Below are 14,589 nucleotides of genomic sequence, written 5' to 3'. Positions count from 1 at the left end.
GATGGAAGGTCCCCTATTATACTGTAAAAAAGTGGATTTTGCATAATCGGTGACCTTTAACACGTTTTAAATCAAAAAGACACATATCCAGACATGTAAACGTCCCAATACTTCCCCCCCCCCCAGGACTACCAGATGTGGCTGGACGTGAGGAGTCTGGAGTCGCGGATGAACGAGCGCTACGTGACCCACGAGAGTGACGACCTGCGCTGGCACCACCACGCCCAGCTGAGCGGCCTGGACTACCCCCCCCACCTGCTGAATGGGCCCCGCAGTGAGGGCGCTCAGAAGCTGGAGCGGTACCAGGACCACCAGGAGGAAGAGCTGGAGACCCTGAGCGAGAGGGTCAGTGAACTCTGAGAGGGGGGGTCCCATCTGAGAGAAGAAACATCAACAAAACAACAAGAGAACAACAAAAAAAGCACAACATTAAAGATCTCGTATCATGCTATTATTAGGCATCATGGGTGATGTTCAGGTGTATATCAGTATGTAGTGTCTCTACTTTAAAGAGTCCTCTCCTGCTGATGTTCAGGTGTATATCAGTATGTAGTGTCTCTACTTTAAAGAGTCCTCTTCTGCTGATGTTCAGGTGTATATCAGTATGTAGTGTCTCTACTTTAAAGAGTCCTCTCCTGCTGATGTTCAGGTGTATATCAGTATGTATTGTCTCTACTTTAAAGAGTCCTCTCCTGCTGATGTTCAGGTGTATATCAGTATGTATTGTCTCTACTTTAAAGAGTCCTCTCCTGCTGATGTTCAGGTGTATATCAGTATGTAGTGTCTCTACTTTAAAGAGTCCTCTCCTGCTGATGTTCAGGTGTATATCAGTATGTAGTATCTCTACTTTAAAGAGTCCTCTCCTGCTAATGTTCAGGTGGATATCAGTATGTAGTGTCTCTACTTTAAAGAGTCCTCTCCTGCTGATGTTCAGGTGTATATCAGTATGTAGTGTCTCTAGTTTAAAGAGTCCTCTCCTGCTGATGATCAGGTGTATATCAGTATGTAGTGTCTCTAATGGAACATGATTTAAAGGTCTCCTATCATGCTATTAAGTAAGTGCATTTGGTTGATAGGAGATATTAGGGAAGCACATTGCGTTGACTACAAACTAAAACATCAGGTAATTATGACCAAGCATTTTATAATCAGATAAATATCTCTTGTTTTGCCTTCACCACATTAAAGTATTCTCATTTTGACAATTGTTTTGTTATTATGTCATCCTCTTTTAGTAATTACAATTTTTTATTTTGTAAATACGAACTTCTTGTCCTTTCAAGGTAATTTGATCGTAAATAGGAAATTAACTCGTAACTAAAGTATGTTATAAAATGTACTTTATTAATCCCAATTTGTGATTTTGAATGTTTTGATCCCATATTAGTACAGTTTTGTTATCACCAAAACTTCTACTGATAATGTTATGATTTATATTAATAAAAAAACTCCTTACTTTGTAATTACAATACAAGGGTTTCATCTCCTAAAAAATGCTGAGTCATAATTACAAATTAAAACATATTATTCGTCTTTTCTGATTGCAATGCTCTTATATAGTTTTCAGACCTGAGTCATGACTTATTGATCAGAAATCTGCACTTCTTTTAGACAATCACAAATAAAGATGCTGTGATGAAGCAGCTTTCACATAGATTGGAGAAACTCTCTAGTTTACGCCTCTTATAAAATCATCATTTTTCTACAGACCTTGCACTGATGATAATGAAAACACAGCTTTAAATGAGACACATCATTTATATAAGTCTCTGCCATCATACAGCTTTCTTAGAATAAGGACAAGAAGATTTGACTTTATATACAGGGGTGCACATAACTGGTACGCACGTGCGGCAAAAATCTGAAATGCGTAGCGTCACTTGTGTCACTAAGCGCCTTTGTTTACCGACGTACTTGTGAAGCTTTTCCAGAGACGGGCCGTTTATCAATGTCGAGTATACCTGCTGCAGAGCTACTCGATGACGTAGTATACTTGAAATAGTGGCTCTGCTGCAGGTTTACTCGACATTGAGAAACGGCCTCGGCCTCCGTTGTGTACAGACGGGGCTGCTGTTAACGTCGGTCTGTACAACGGAATTGGTCCAAAAGTACGTCCCGCGCACACACTGGAGCACTGCGCAAAATCAGCTGATCACAACGTTCACGGCGCGCTCACCGAAGTACTCCACTAGCCCCCCGCTCCCCCCCCCCCGTCGGCGGCAGCGGTGGCGGCGGCGTTCGCGACACAGAGGGTTTCATCACATAACTTTATGTGGGGCCAGAAGTTGGAGTACCAAACACTGACTGCTGGTACTCATCTGAGTGCCTCACTGGGAAAGTTATGTGCTCCCTTGCTTACGTAGAATATAACAGAAACACAAACGTCACTACCTGGCAAAATGACGGCCCCATCCACTTGTAAAAATAATAGTTTCTTCATGTCTTAAAGCTGCTGAACTTCCAGCAATAAATACATCCAGAGTTACGGTTTCTTTACTTCCTCTACATAAAAAAAGGAAAGGAAAAGAAACTCAGAAATCTCAGTTTTAGTGTCAGTCTGCTTTATTTTAATCAAACTATAATCTTCGCAGGTCATCGATGTCCAGTGACATTTTTGGCCTGTCTGACCATCATAATTGGGCTTCTTATAGATTAAAAAAGCGAAGTCTTCTTAATTGTTTTATGTAATCTGTGCCGAAAACTTTTTATTTTGCCCGCAATTGAAATGACAGCAAATGTTTTTTCCCCCAAAACGTTAGCTGGGTCGTAATTTCACCCGAAAGTGACGCATGTGTTACTCTCATCTATATATTTAAATGCTTGATCAATACAATTATATATACATTAATCAACATTGAGAATAATGGTAGTTACAGGGTTGGGTTAGGGTCTAAATCGCACAAAAATAAAGGGTTTATCTTGAGCCAGGACAACAAGTATTATTTCTTAGCGTGATGTGTAATGACTCAAAGCTATAAATGTGTTTTTCTTTACAAGTATTGCATTTTTCATGTATTTTTTTGTGTCTATCAGAACGTATTTGTAGCATTTTGGAATTAAAATCCTTAATTGCTTAAAAAAAAAGAAAAACAAGAGTGCCAGCAAATACGGATATTTCGTTTTAAGGCCGTCTATTGCTCTCTTTTCTGTGGGTGTTGCCAACTGTGGCTTAACAACAAAATAGCTGCCTTTCACACAGTATGGATTATTCCACGGTTACCAAACGGTTACTACCATCAGTTTGAGAAAAAGTGGAAAACATGTGCTTTAAAAAAAAACATACGGCATTGTGTGCGTGTTATTTTCAGTTGGACAGGAAGTTAGCCTGAATGCTACGTAGCCAGAATACATGTTGTTTTTCAGCACGTTTACTGTACAAAAAGCCCAAATACACACTGTTCTGTCTTTGTATGGGAAGTCGCTTCAAGAACAAAGTCTCACCTCGAGATTACCGTATAGTCTTTATTCCATAATTCAGCCTTTTGGATGTTGGATATCTTAAATGGCTTTCGGTTGAACATCAAGTGACTACCATTTATCAATATACATTTTTTAAGCTAATGCTAGCTAAATAGCATGTTTTTTCAACATGCTGCCCTGCTGTGTCTCAATCTGCATACCTATGTACTTAGATTTGCATTGTTATGGGTAAATAATGTTCAAAATGTTTAGTATGCAATTGGAAACTTCTCACATTTACCAATGGACATCTTAACTAAGTAGAACAAGTTGCGGGACCAGAAGGGGTTGCAGGTGCGGTGGATACTGCACTATACAAATACAACTATTTAACTTACGTTCACCTTTGATTGGTTTAAAAAAGAAGCCACTGTTAATTGTATCGGGTCAGTTTAGCAGTCTGCTAGCTAACAGCGGCAAATAGATATCAGAACTTTAACACAGCGTCCACACGGCGGCGTGCGTTGAAGCTTGCCGGTGGGCGTGTCTGAAACTCGACCAACAACCAATCACATGAATCTCCCGCCCGGACACACAAGCACGCGGTTTGATTGGCTAGAGCTTGTACTGGCATGTGATTTGATTGGCTGACGATCCGTCGAAGCTTCAAAAGTTGAACATTGCTCAACAAAGCGACGGAACCACAATGCAGTTTGGCAAAGCGTGACGTCACCCCATTCAAAGTGAACGGGCAGAAGCGTTGAAGCTTCAACCGTACGGGCCGTAAAAGGTCATAACTTAACTTTTGGATTTTAATTGCAAAGTTAATCAAAATGCTTATAGAGGCAAAGTAGATGTTAATGCTAAATATCACGTGGACTCAAAATTGAAAGGACAGACTTTAGAAAAAATTCGAAGGTCAGTTGTCCAAAATGGAATAAGCTAGTTATTTTGTAATCATCATATTAATAAGATATCTGATCCCCAGAGTGGAAATGCAAGTGTTGCTACAGCAAAACGACAGAAATGATTAGAAATCTAAATGTTTAGACATAAATAATTGGAGGTTTGCAACTTTTAAAGGAATCGCAGAACAGATATTTAATAAGAAATGGGAATTGAGGCTTGTTAAGTTCAGTAGATAACATCCATGCAGTAAAAACTGAACATTTGAAAGGTTTTGTTCGTCTGGATTTGCATCATAAACCATGACTTCAAGATGTTGTCCAAATCATTTGATACTTTGGCACTTGAGCATTTAAAATGTATTTAATTCGTCCATGTTCCTCCCACAGTCATTTTCCACCAGAGCACAGTGTGGGCGGCTGTAATGATCACTGCAGATTCATTTAAAAGATGTATAGCGTTTTGGCCTTTGTGCTGCTCAGTGGACGGTAACGGTTCACAAAAGGCCTCCGTCACGCTCTGCAAGACTTCTGTTTACCATAAACAAGTTGAACTGCAACATTTTGAGCCACTCCCATACAGAGACAAAGAAGAACAGCGTGTATACGGCTTATTTTATTATTATAGAGTGGTGCAGGAACGAGTCCTAAAACCCAGAAGTGAGTCAGCTTTTATCCACTTCCTGTTCCCTGGTCTCAGAGCCAATGGGATCTCTCCGTAGGGTTTTGGAAGATATCTGGAAATGAGGTCTGTGGTTGAGACTCATTGAAGAGACGGATCACGTTTTGTTCTACGACATTAAATCCATCAGCCGTGACCCCACTGGTGATCTCTGAAGAGTGGACGTGTCTGAAAAACGATGGTTGTTACCAAGTGCCTGAATAGGACTACAGAAGTCGTGGAGAGCGTTGTACGTCATTCAGAGCACGGGTCTGATTTTCAAGAACCGAACCCGCCCCCCCGCACATATTGCCAATTAGTTCCGCAACCCGACCCGAACCCGCATGTGTAGGACCAGGGTACGCACAAATCAGGAATGCAGGTTGAGGTGCAAAAATAAAGATTTTATTTACCCAATTTTAGGATGGGTAATCAAATCAATTAGGTTTGAAACAAAAAGGTGTAGATGAAAACAGACACAATCTAGCATTTAAGGGATAATCAAAACATCACAAAAATGGGTGACATCCTGTGTGCTCTTCTGTCCAAGAGCAACTCACATACCCCCCCCCCTGTCATCTCCACACTGCAGGGACTTATAGCCCTACTGGCCAGTCCATTGTCGCATGCAGGGGGAAGAAGCTCTAAAAAGGGGTGGCTTAAATGGAGTGGCCTCTTTAAACACCCCTCAGGGTTTGAGAGGAATGGCGTAGTCCAATTAGCTGACACATCTATAAAGGCAGGTGTTTTCCATCAGCTCAGTCTTTTGCCAGGAGCAAGGTGAGCTCTAAAACACTGACAACAGGTTTACACACAACACAATTAACAATATATATTTTAAGCAAGAATGCGTGCACTCAATCTAGCAAAATAAAGCTGGTTCAAATCAATGTGTATGTCTGATGTAAACAAAAGCATAACCTTTAGGATGCGTGTTCGTTTGTGAGGCTTGTAGCCCTCACACCGCATTTACAGTGGGGCAAAAAAGTATTTAGTCAGCCACTAATTGTGCAAGTTCTCCCACTTAAAAAGATGAGAGAAGCCTGTAACTTTCATCCTAGGTACACCTCAACTATGAGAGACAAAATGAGACAAAAAAATCCAGAAAATCACATTGTCTGATTTTTAAATAATTTATTTGCAAATTATGGTGGAAAAAAAAAAAAAATGTCTCTCTCTTTCTGTCTCTCATAGTTGAGGTATACCTAGGATGAAAATCACAGGCCTCATCTTTTTAAGTGGGAGAACTTGCACAATTGGTGGCTGACTAAATACTTTTTTGCCCCACTGTATATGAGCAGTGAAAACGTGCAATTATTAACACAAGCAGTTGCATATTTGCAAAATTCTGTATTCTCCGCTAGAGACCTTGACCTTTTCCAAAATCCTCTGGAGAAATCCTGTAGCTTTTTTTCTGTCGAGGGAACCAGCAGCTACCTTCTGGGTAAATACGTCATCCCTGCATCGCTCTATCGTACCGCCATAGATCTGACAAACAAGGGCTGTTTCTCTGAAGCCTTCATGGCCTTGTCTTCTTTGGGCCTCTCTCGCTGATAACTGCTTCTGTCGTCTCTGAATCTGAATTTCCAGAATCACCTGGAAATTAAATGTCGCGTAAGTTTCTTTGTAAACAGGTAACTTTTAGGCATTTGTTGAAATTGTAATTGTGTGTACAAATGGTCCAACCTTGTGTGTGTGTGTGTGTGTGTGTGTGTGTGTGTGTGTGTGTTATCTATTGTAAAGAAGACAAGTATAAGAGTTGTTAACACATGGTCTGTTAATGAAGGTGTAAACAGGATGATAAAACACTAAAAAAGAGAAATGACGGGGTTATAATCGGCCACCAGGTGATGGTACTACTCGTTTACCCACGAACAATAAGCCTTTCTGAAAAAAGAACATGAAAAGTTTTGATTTCTTCGGCATTCGAACTGCAAGATGAACTCAGAAGATGCAGGAAACTCACTTTGCCATGAGAACTTTATCAGCCGAAACACCTGTTATCCTCATTGCAATGTATATTTATAATATACAAAATCAAATATGATACATCCCACTGCGAATGCTTGATTGTATTGATATATATTTATATATTTATTACATTTGTTGTGGCAAAATCTGTATATATGAGGAGCCAGAACTACGTGAAGACAGAAATGCTGGTGGTTTAACTTCAGACAAACTAGTTTGGCAGCAGAAATTATTATATTTTGAATTATTCCTTGTACGAAAAGTCATGTTTAAATGCTACGGAGACATCAGAACCACCAGTGAATAAATAAAGGGCTTCTTAGATTAGATTGTTCACACCAGGGATGACAACCAAACAGAAAGCTACCGTTGATGGTTGATATGTCTTGAGATTATCAGGTCTTTGTGTCTCTGAAAACATTCGACGGTCTTGACGAACTGGAAAGCTTAACATTAGGACAAAACTTCAGGAAGTAACGACTCCCAAATCAGAAATAGTCCCACGCAACTTGACAATTTAAACTTTTTGAACAGGTCAGAACAAAATTGTTATAATTTTTCCAATAACTATTGCACGAAGCCTGGCTCTCTCCCCCGGTCTCAGTCAGCGTTCTTTCTATTCAAACAACGGCAGCTGTATGGATTATCTCATCTTATTCTCAGCAAGAAAGTTCATAATGTACTTTCAGCATCAGTTTACTTTTAAATCCAATCTGTGGTCCACTTTATTCTCCTATAATCCTATGTTACTAAGGTTCCATGGTCACAGTGTCCTAAATTATGGTTTAAAACAAAGGGATTCACATTATCACGGAAAGCTGAACCTTGTAACTTTACCATATACAGTCTAGAGTAGGGGAGTCAATTTCATCACGGGGCACATCAGCATTATGGTTGCACTCAAAGGGTTGGTTGTAACTTTAAGACTATATGAAAATACATATATAAATAATGTGTTATATTACATGATTGCCTCTGCATTGGATTATTATCTGATAGGGTAATAACTTCATAATTAACTACGTCTGAAAGCAGAAGTCTAGGGCAAATCATTGCAAGTCTCTTAAGTGAGAATGTCACAAAATTATTTAAAAACAAAAGCCAAATTGTGGAGAAAAAAGTCAAAATCAAAACAAAGAAGTGACATTTAAAAAAAAAAAAAAGGAACATTTTGAAGAAAGAAATTCAAATCCTGAGAAAAAAGTCAAATTTGAGATGCATTGTGGGACATGTAGTTTATGGGCAACGTGCTTCTGTAAATCGACATGTAACCATATAATAAACATATTATATTCTTTCAGAGCTCTTGTGGGCCACAGAAAATGAAGTCACAGGCCGTATTTGGTCCACGGGCCTTGAGTTTGACACCCCTGGTCAAGAGCTACGTCCTTTCGACGTTGATATCTGAAGTTGATCCAGCCTTGTGTTGAGTTTTGGGCATGTTTGTCCCTTAATATAAACTAGCATTTTTAAAGATTGGTAAGGGCCACCCTCGAAGATCTATTGCTAAAAGATAAATGCAGATGGACGTTTCTAATCTAGTTTGATTGGTCGAAATACATCCAGCAACTGTCGTGAAACCAATGTCTTGGCATCACATTTTAGGGCCAAGCTTTGAAGGAGTGTAACATCAGAGTGATGTTGCTAAGAATACAAAAACCCTTTTAATGGTCTCCAACATGTCACGTTTTATAAGGATATTGAATTTGGGAATGTAGAACCTTTTGAACATTTGCCATATTTACCTCTCAGAAATACTGATATGTTGTGAATCTATACTTCTATTACTTAATCTAGTTATATTTTTATAATTTAGTTTTTCTCCAGACAATCCACCGTCAATGGACACAACTGAAGATGTCGGGTTTGGTTATTTGAAGTTAGGGTTGATGTCAGGTGTGTGAAAGGTGAAAGGTCACAGGTTCAAAGCTGTGTATAGCCTCATGTAAAAACTGCCTGTAACCCCTCTGTGTGAGTGCTAAGTCCTGGTCTTTAAGAAGTGCCACATGACCCGTTTGCTGCGTCCTTCTGCTCAGTATTAGTGGAGACTCCTCTGAATGTATCCTTGTTGCTGAATGTTTGACTGTTTTCTACGTGGCTTCAATCCTCTGTGCTCTGAACAAACTGCCTAAAGTGCTCACAAAGTGTTTGCTACCTGCAGGAACTTTACACATGTATTTTTTTCTGGATCATGTTTAAATAAAGATATTTTAAAATCAACTTGTCGTGTTTGTTTTGTGTTACAGAAATAACCTCATACGACGTAAGTTTGACAGATAATACGGATAATGATTAAACTTATGGAATCATTATATTCCTTTTCTGTGTTATTTTAAAGAGGTACTTTAATACTTTTTGTATTTTCCCTTTTACTCTAGTGTGCTATATAGGTTTTATTGCATGTAAACGGTCTGGAAAGGCTAAAATCAATGAAATCCTGTTCTTCCGGTAACTACTGACATCACTATGTTACAAACGCGCTTCTATACATGAGAGTAACACATGCGTCACTTCTGGGCAAAAAGTATGGCTCCGCCCACTTTAGGGGTAAAACAAAGCTGTCATTTGTTTGGCGGTCAATATAAAATTCTGAAGTTTTTGCCAATACGATCTGAAATGTAAGAGAACCGTGGATTTGTGGATCTTCAAAGAGCCCGATTACGATGGCCGGACAGGCAAACATTACATTAACTCTTTGGAAATCGACGATCGGGCTCGATATATGATTAAATATAGCAGTAGGCGATCGATGTCCATAGATGAGAGTAACATCTACGTCACTTTACGGCCCCGCCCACTTTTGGGGGAAACTAACGCTGTCATTTGAACGGCGATCAAGCCTGAAGCCACAGAGCTCTTCTTTTACTGTCATATATCGAGCCCGATTGTCGTGATGATTTAATGTAATTGTTTGGCCATCGTAATCGGGCTCTTTGAAGATCCAAAAATCCACGGTTTTCAAAAATGTCTGATTGGATTGGCAAAAACTTCAGAATGTGTATTGACCGCCAATCAAATGACAGCGTTGTTTCCCCAAAAAGTGGGCGGGGACGTAATTTTCACCCGGAAGTGACGTAGGTGCTACTCTCATCTATTGGCTAGCACCTCGACAGTACGTGATAGGCTAAGGGGCGGGACATCTAAGCGGTGGACCAATCACAACAGAGCCGGCATGCATAAGTTATTTTGATTGCCTAATTCCCAAGGGTTATATCATTATAAAGTCATATATTATTTACAGTTTAGACCCAATTCTAGTAACGTAGTATAATAGTACTCCGTATCATACACTAATTCTGCATAAACGTAACTAATAACGATACAAGTCCTTTGAATTAGTCATAAATACAGTTCTTAAGAGAATTATGCTAAGCTAGGCTAACCATCTTGCCGTTGTGGTATCTCCTCGGCCTTCACCCGTCTTCTCCAGTTTCCAAACTGTTTCAAACGTTATTTATTTATTTAGTACGCAGCACTTTCTTTCACAAAAGTTAACAAAAATTGCATCACAGACCGAAAAAAAAAGCAGTCAAACAACAACAAAACAACACTAACCCCCCTCCCAGTTCTTAAAAAGAGCAACACATAATTTTGCTCAATACAGACAAAAGAAGTCAATCCACCCAGGATCGGAAAAATAACAACTAATTCAATTAAAAGGTCACCTATTATGAAAATCCTCTTCTCCATGTCTCTTCTACATCAACATGTGTCCCCTCTTCTTCATGTCTCCTCTACATCAACACGTGTCCCCTCTTCTTCATGTCTCTTCTACATCAACACGTGTCCCCTCTTCTTCATGTCTCCTCTACATCAACACGTGTCCCCTCTTCTTCATGTCTCCTCTACATCAACATGTGTCCCCTCTTCTTTATGTCTCTTCTACATCAACATGTGTCCCCTCTTCTTCATGTCTCCTCTACATCAACATGTGTCCCCTCTTCTTCATGTCTCTTCTACATCAACATGTGTCCCCTCTTCTCCATGTCTCTTCTACATCAACATGTGTCCCCTCTTCTCCATGTCTCTTCTACATCAACACGTGTCCCCTCTTCTTCATGTCTCCTCTACATCAACATGTGTCCCCTCTTCTCCATGTCTCTTCTACATCAACACGTGTCCCCTCTTCTTCATGTCTCTACATCAACATGTGTCCCCTCTTCTCCATGTCTCTTCTACATCAACATGTGTCCCCTCTTCTCCATGTCTCTTCTACATCAACATGTGTCCCCTCTTCTTCATGTCTCTTCTACATCAACATGTGTCCCCTCTTCTTCATGTCTCTTCTACATCAACATGTGTCCCCTCTTCTTCATGTCTCTTCTACATCAACATGTGTCCCTGTAAAGAGACAAAGTTCCAGGAAAAAAGATTCTCTCTATTTCTTTTCTGATTTTGGCCACTTTATGATGTCATAACGATGTGTTGTCTTGTGTAACCATTAGCCAATCAGCTACCAAGGTAACCCCCCTCCCCCCTTATCACCCGAATCTCCTCTAGAGCTCCATTGAGTTCTTTGTAACCAAATGTCTCTCAGAGGGGCGTGGGGAGGGGCTCCTTATTTTCATCTAAAGTAACAGACAGAGAATCAGCACTTTGGAAACAGGGCTGAAACAGAGGGGATTATGGGTAATGCTGCAATGATCTGTTTGGTGTTTCAGCCAATGAGAGACAGGTTCCGTATATATCTGAGAGCTGTGATGTATTGATGAAAACTGTATCTAAAAAGGTGGATGGTTCTTAAAAGTATGACCATGTGTGTAGTTTCTGTGCGTGCAGCCTGCAGGGAGAGCTCCATGTCAGCGGGTTTTTTTCAGCGCTCGTTGATAGCTTTCTATTTTATCTCCGAGTTCAGGGTGATGGTAATGCAGGGCGACAGAGGGAAGGCCTCGGGGGGGGGGGACGAGGCGAAAGCAGCTCTTTAGAGAGACAAGTGGAGAGAGTTAACAACACCGACTGACGGATTACAGCCGCATGATCCCTCCTGACAGGAAACACTGCCTTTTCATCACCAGATATTCATATTTCACATATTTCAAGATGTACAAATGCGAAATATGTTAGTGTTGTTAGGAGACACTGAGGTAGAAATGCTAAAAATCTAGCCTACATATTGTTCTCAAGCTATATTACTGATGTTGGTACCACTCATTTACTATTATTTATGCTGAAGTGCACTACACTAAGAAATAAAAGACTAACAACATCGAACTACAAACATTAGTACTACCAAGACTTCTTGCAGAACTAAGTTTGTTGCTACTTCTGCAAGTACTGCAATAATTATTTAAGCAAGAGTCTGCTTCTCCTGCTATAAGAACTATGCTACTGCTGATCATATTATATAACTTCAGTGCCATATTATTACTTCTAAGACTAACATGACAAGAGTACGGTAAAATATGATTTCAGTACTTTTTGCAGTGCGCTTACTACTGCTGTAAGATCTGCAATTCTGCAACTTTAACTAACAATAATAACAAACCAGCTTTAAGGAGTACCGCAGAGTAATTTGAATACTAAAAGACTACTACTGCTTTAAGTATTACAAATATTCTATTCCACAATAACTGCCTTAAAGGTAGGGTAGGTAAGAATGGAGAAACCAGCTCGAGTGCGCCAGAATTTGAAAATACACAACCGGAAAATATCTGCCCCTTCCTTCAGACTTCCTCACAGAGCCCCTCCTCCAACACACACGAACGCGCACATGACCAATGAGGGCACGAGATGAGTTTGTGCACAGATTGAAGGCTGACAGGCAGGTAGGCCATCCAGTTACTTTAGCCGGGCCGACTCAGATGATTGGTTGTGCTTTTTACAGCGCCACGGCTTCCACAGATGACATGTTTTTATGTATTTATTGTCAAAGCATTTCAGATATTCATTGCTATCGGGATGTTAAGAGCATTCCATGGAATATAACAAAAAGTGTTTCTGAAGTTAATTACATACCACCTTTAAACTTCAGGAAATGAGTATGACAAAGTACAAGAATGCTAGGACTATTACTTATACATTTATAATATGTATAACAACTCTATAGCTATCAATTGAATCAATATTTTGTAAACCCACGACTTTCATGTATTTATGTTCATACAATTCTGAACAAAGTATTTAAATACTATAACATTATGCTTTAGTCTTAGTTTGTCTGTTTTATTCATACAACCCCATTATTTTACACACAAAATCTAGCATCATGTTGCATAGTTTTTCGAATAAAACACAAAAATACCCTTAAAAAATATGCCTTTAAAAATACATTCAATCATGTTCCTCGTGGGATCGTGTCGTTACAATAAAAACCTTTGCATTACATTGACTCACAAAGATATTTAATTAAAGAAATAAAATAAAAATCAATATATATGTTTAAGTAATTAAATTGAATTAATACATTTATTTATTTTACATTAAAAGAAACATAAAATACAACCACTTCTTTCTGCAGGTTTGTTTTCTCTGATGGTCGATGTCGCCACAAGATGGCGCTCAATGAGAGGCAACTGGTTTCATCTGTGTGTGTGTGTGTGTGTGTGTGTGTGTGTGTGTGTGTGTGTGTGTGTGTGTGTGTGTGTGTGTGTGTGTGTGTGTGTGTGTGTGTGTGTGTGTGTGTGTGTGTGTGTGTGTGTTTTAACGGTTGCTTCTGTATAAGTCTATGTGTGTGTGATTACCCATGGTATGAGTCTTTGTGTAAGTGTGTGTGTGTGTGTGTGTGTGTGTGTGTGTGTGTGTGTGTGTGTGTGTGTGTGTGTGTGTGTGTGTGTGTGTGTGTGTGTGTGTGTGTGTGTGTGTGTGTGTGTGTGTGTGTGTTTCTGTCCCTGTGTGTATTTTCTGTCTTTGTCATCTTTTTTGTCTCGTGTATTTCCGTGTGTGTGTGTGTGTGTGTGTGTGTGTGTGTGTGTGTGTGTGTGTGTGTGTGTGTGTGTGTGTGTGTGTGTGTGTGTGCGCGTGTGTGTGTGTGTATGTGTATGTGTATGTGTGTTGTTTTGTTGTGTGTGTTTGTGCCGCAGAAAGCGCCTCCCAACACCTACCGCGGTGCTTGTTGGGACACCGGGGGCCACATGAACACGAACACACACATTTAAGAAACAGCAGACAACAAAAACAAACAAGCCTCCCTATATGCCAATTAAAAAAACAGAGAGAGGCAGAGAGGCGGGTTTAAGACAAAAAACTGATTTATTTTAGAGACTCTGAGCGAGCGATTCAAGAAAAAACGACGATTAGTAGAAGTGAACGTCTTCGTAAGTCCTCCTAAATTTAACTACGAATCACAAACATGGCAAACCACCACAGAGGAAGAATCTTCACCAAAGTGCAAAACACAAACAGTTTGTTGAGCTGGTGGAGCCAAACACACGTCCTTTACAAGACTACCACGTCCTCACACAGGTGCACGGTGGTACCCACACACACACACACACACACACACACACACACTGAGACCAAAGCAGCTGCTGGTCGTGTTTGCTGTACATCTTCAAATACTGTATTCTAATAATCCGTTATAATAATAATAATATGGTTATATAACAGATACACATACAGTACCACACTATAGGCACTTGTGTGTGCTTGTTTTTCTTTCAGATTGAATGTTGTTTGTTTGCTGTTGTTGATGTAAATTGCTTCGCCTTGTTGTTT

General features: G+C 39.9%; 1 protein-coding gene across 2 annotated transcripts in view; it reads left to right on the top strand.

Moving 5' to 3' along the window:
- The window catches only part of prkd1 (protein kinase D1), a 65,117-nt gene extending 51,674 nt beyond the window's left edge, over positions 1-13,443 (top strand). Inside the window, exons 20-21 of one of the 2 annotated variants that reach the window (XM_079691444.1) lie at positions 127-345; positions 13,394-13,443. In XM_079691444.1, the coding sequence (XP_079547570.1) occupies positions 127-345; positions 13,394-13,408 (234 nt within the window). In that variant the 3' untranslated portion in view covers positions 13,409-13,443. Of the gene's footprint in view, positions 1-126; positions 402-13,393 lie in introns of those variants that run through there. The other variant, XM_079691445.1, reaches the window with a different exon arrangement.
- Positions 13,444-14,589: the final 1,146 nt, after the last annotated feature.

Source organism: Notothenia rossii (genome assembly GCF_949606895.1).
Source record: "Notothenia rossii genome assembly, chromosome: 7".
Lineage (NCBI taxonomy): Eukaryota > Metazoa > Chordata > Actinopteri > Perciformes > Nototheniidae > Notothenia > Notothenia rossii.
This window is presented reverse-complemented; position numbering and strand designations above follow the sequence as displayed.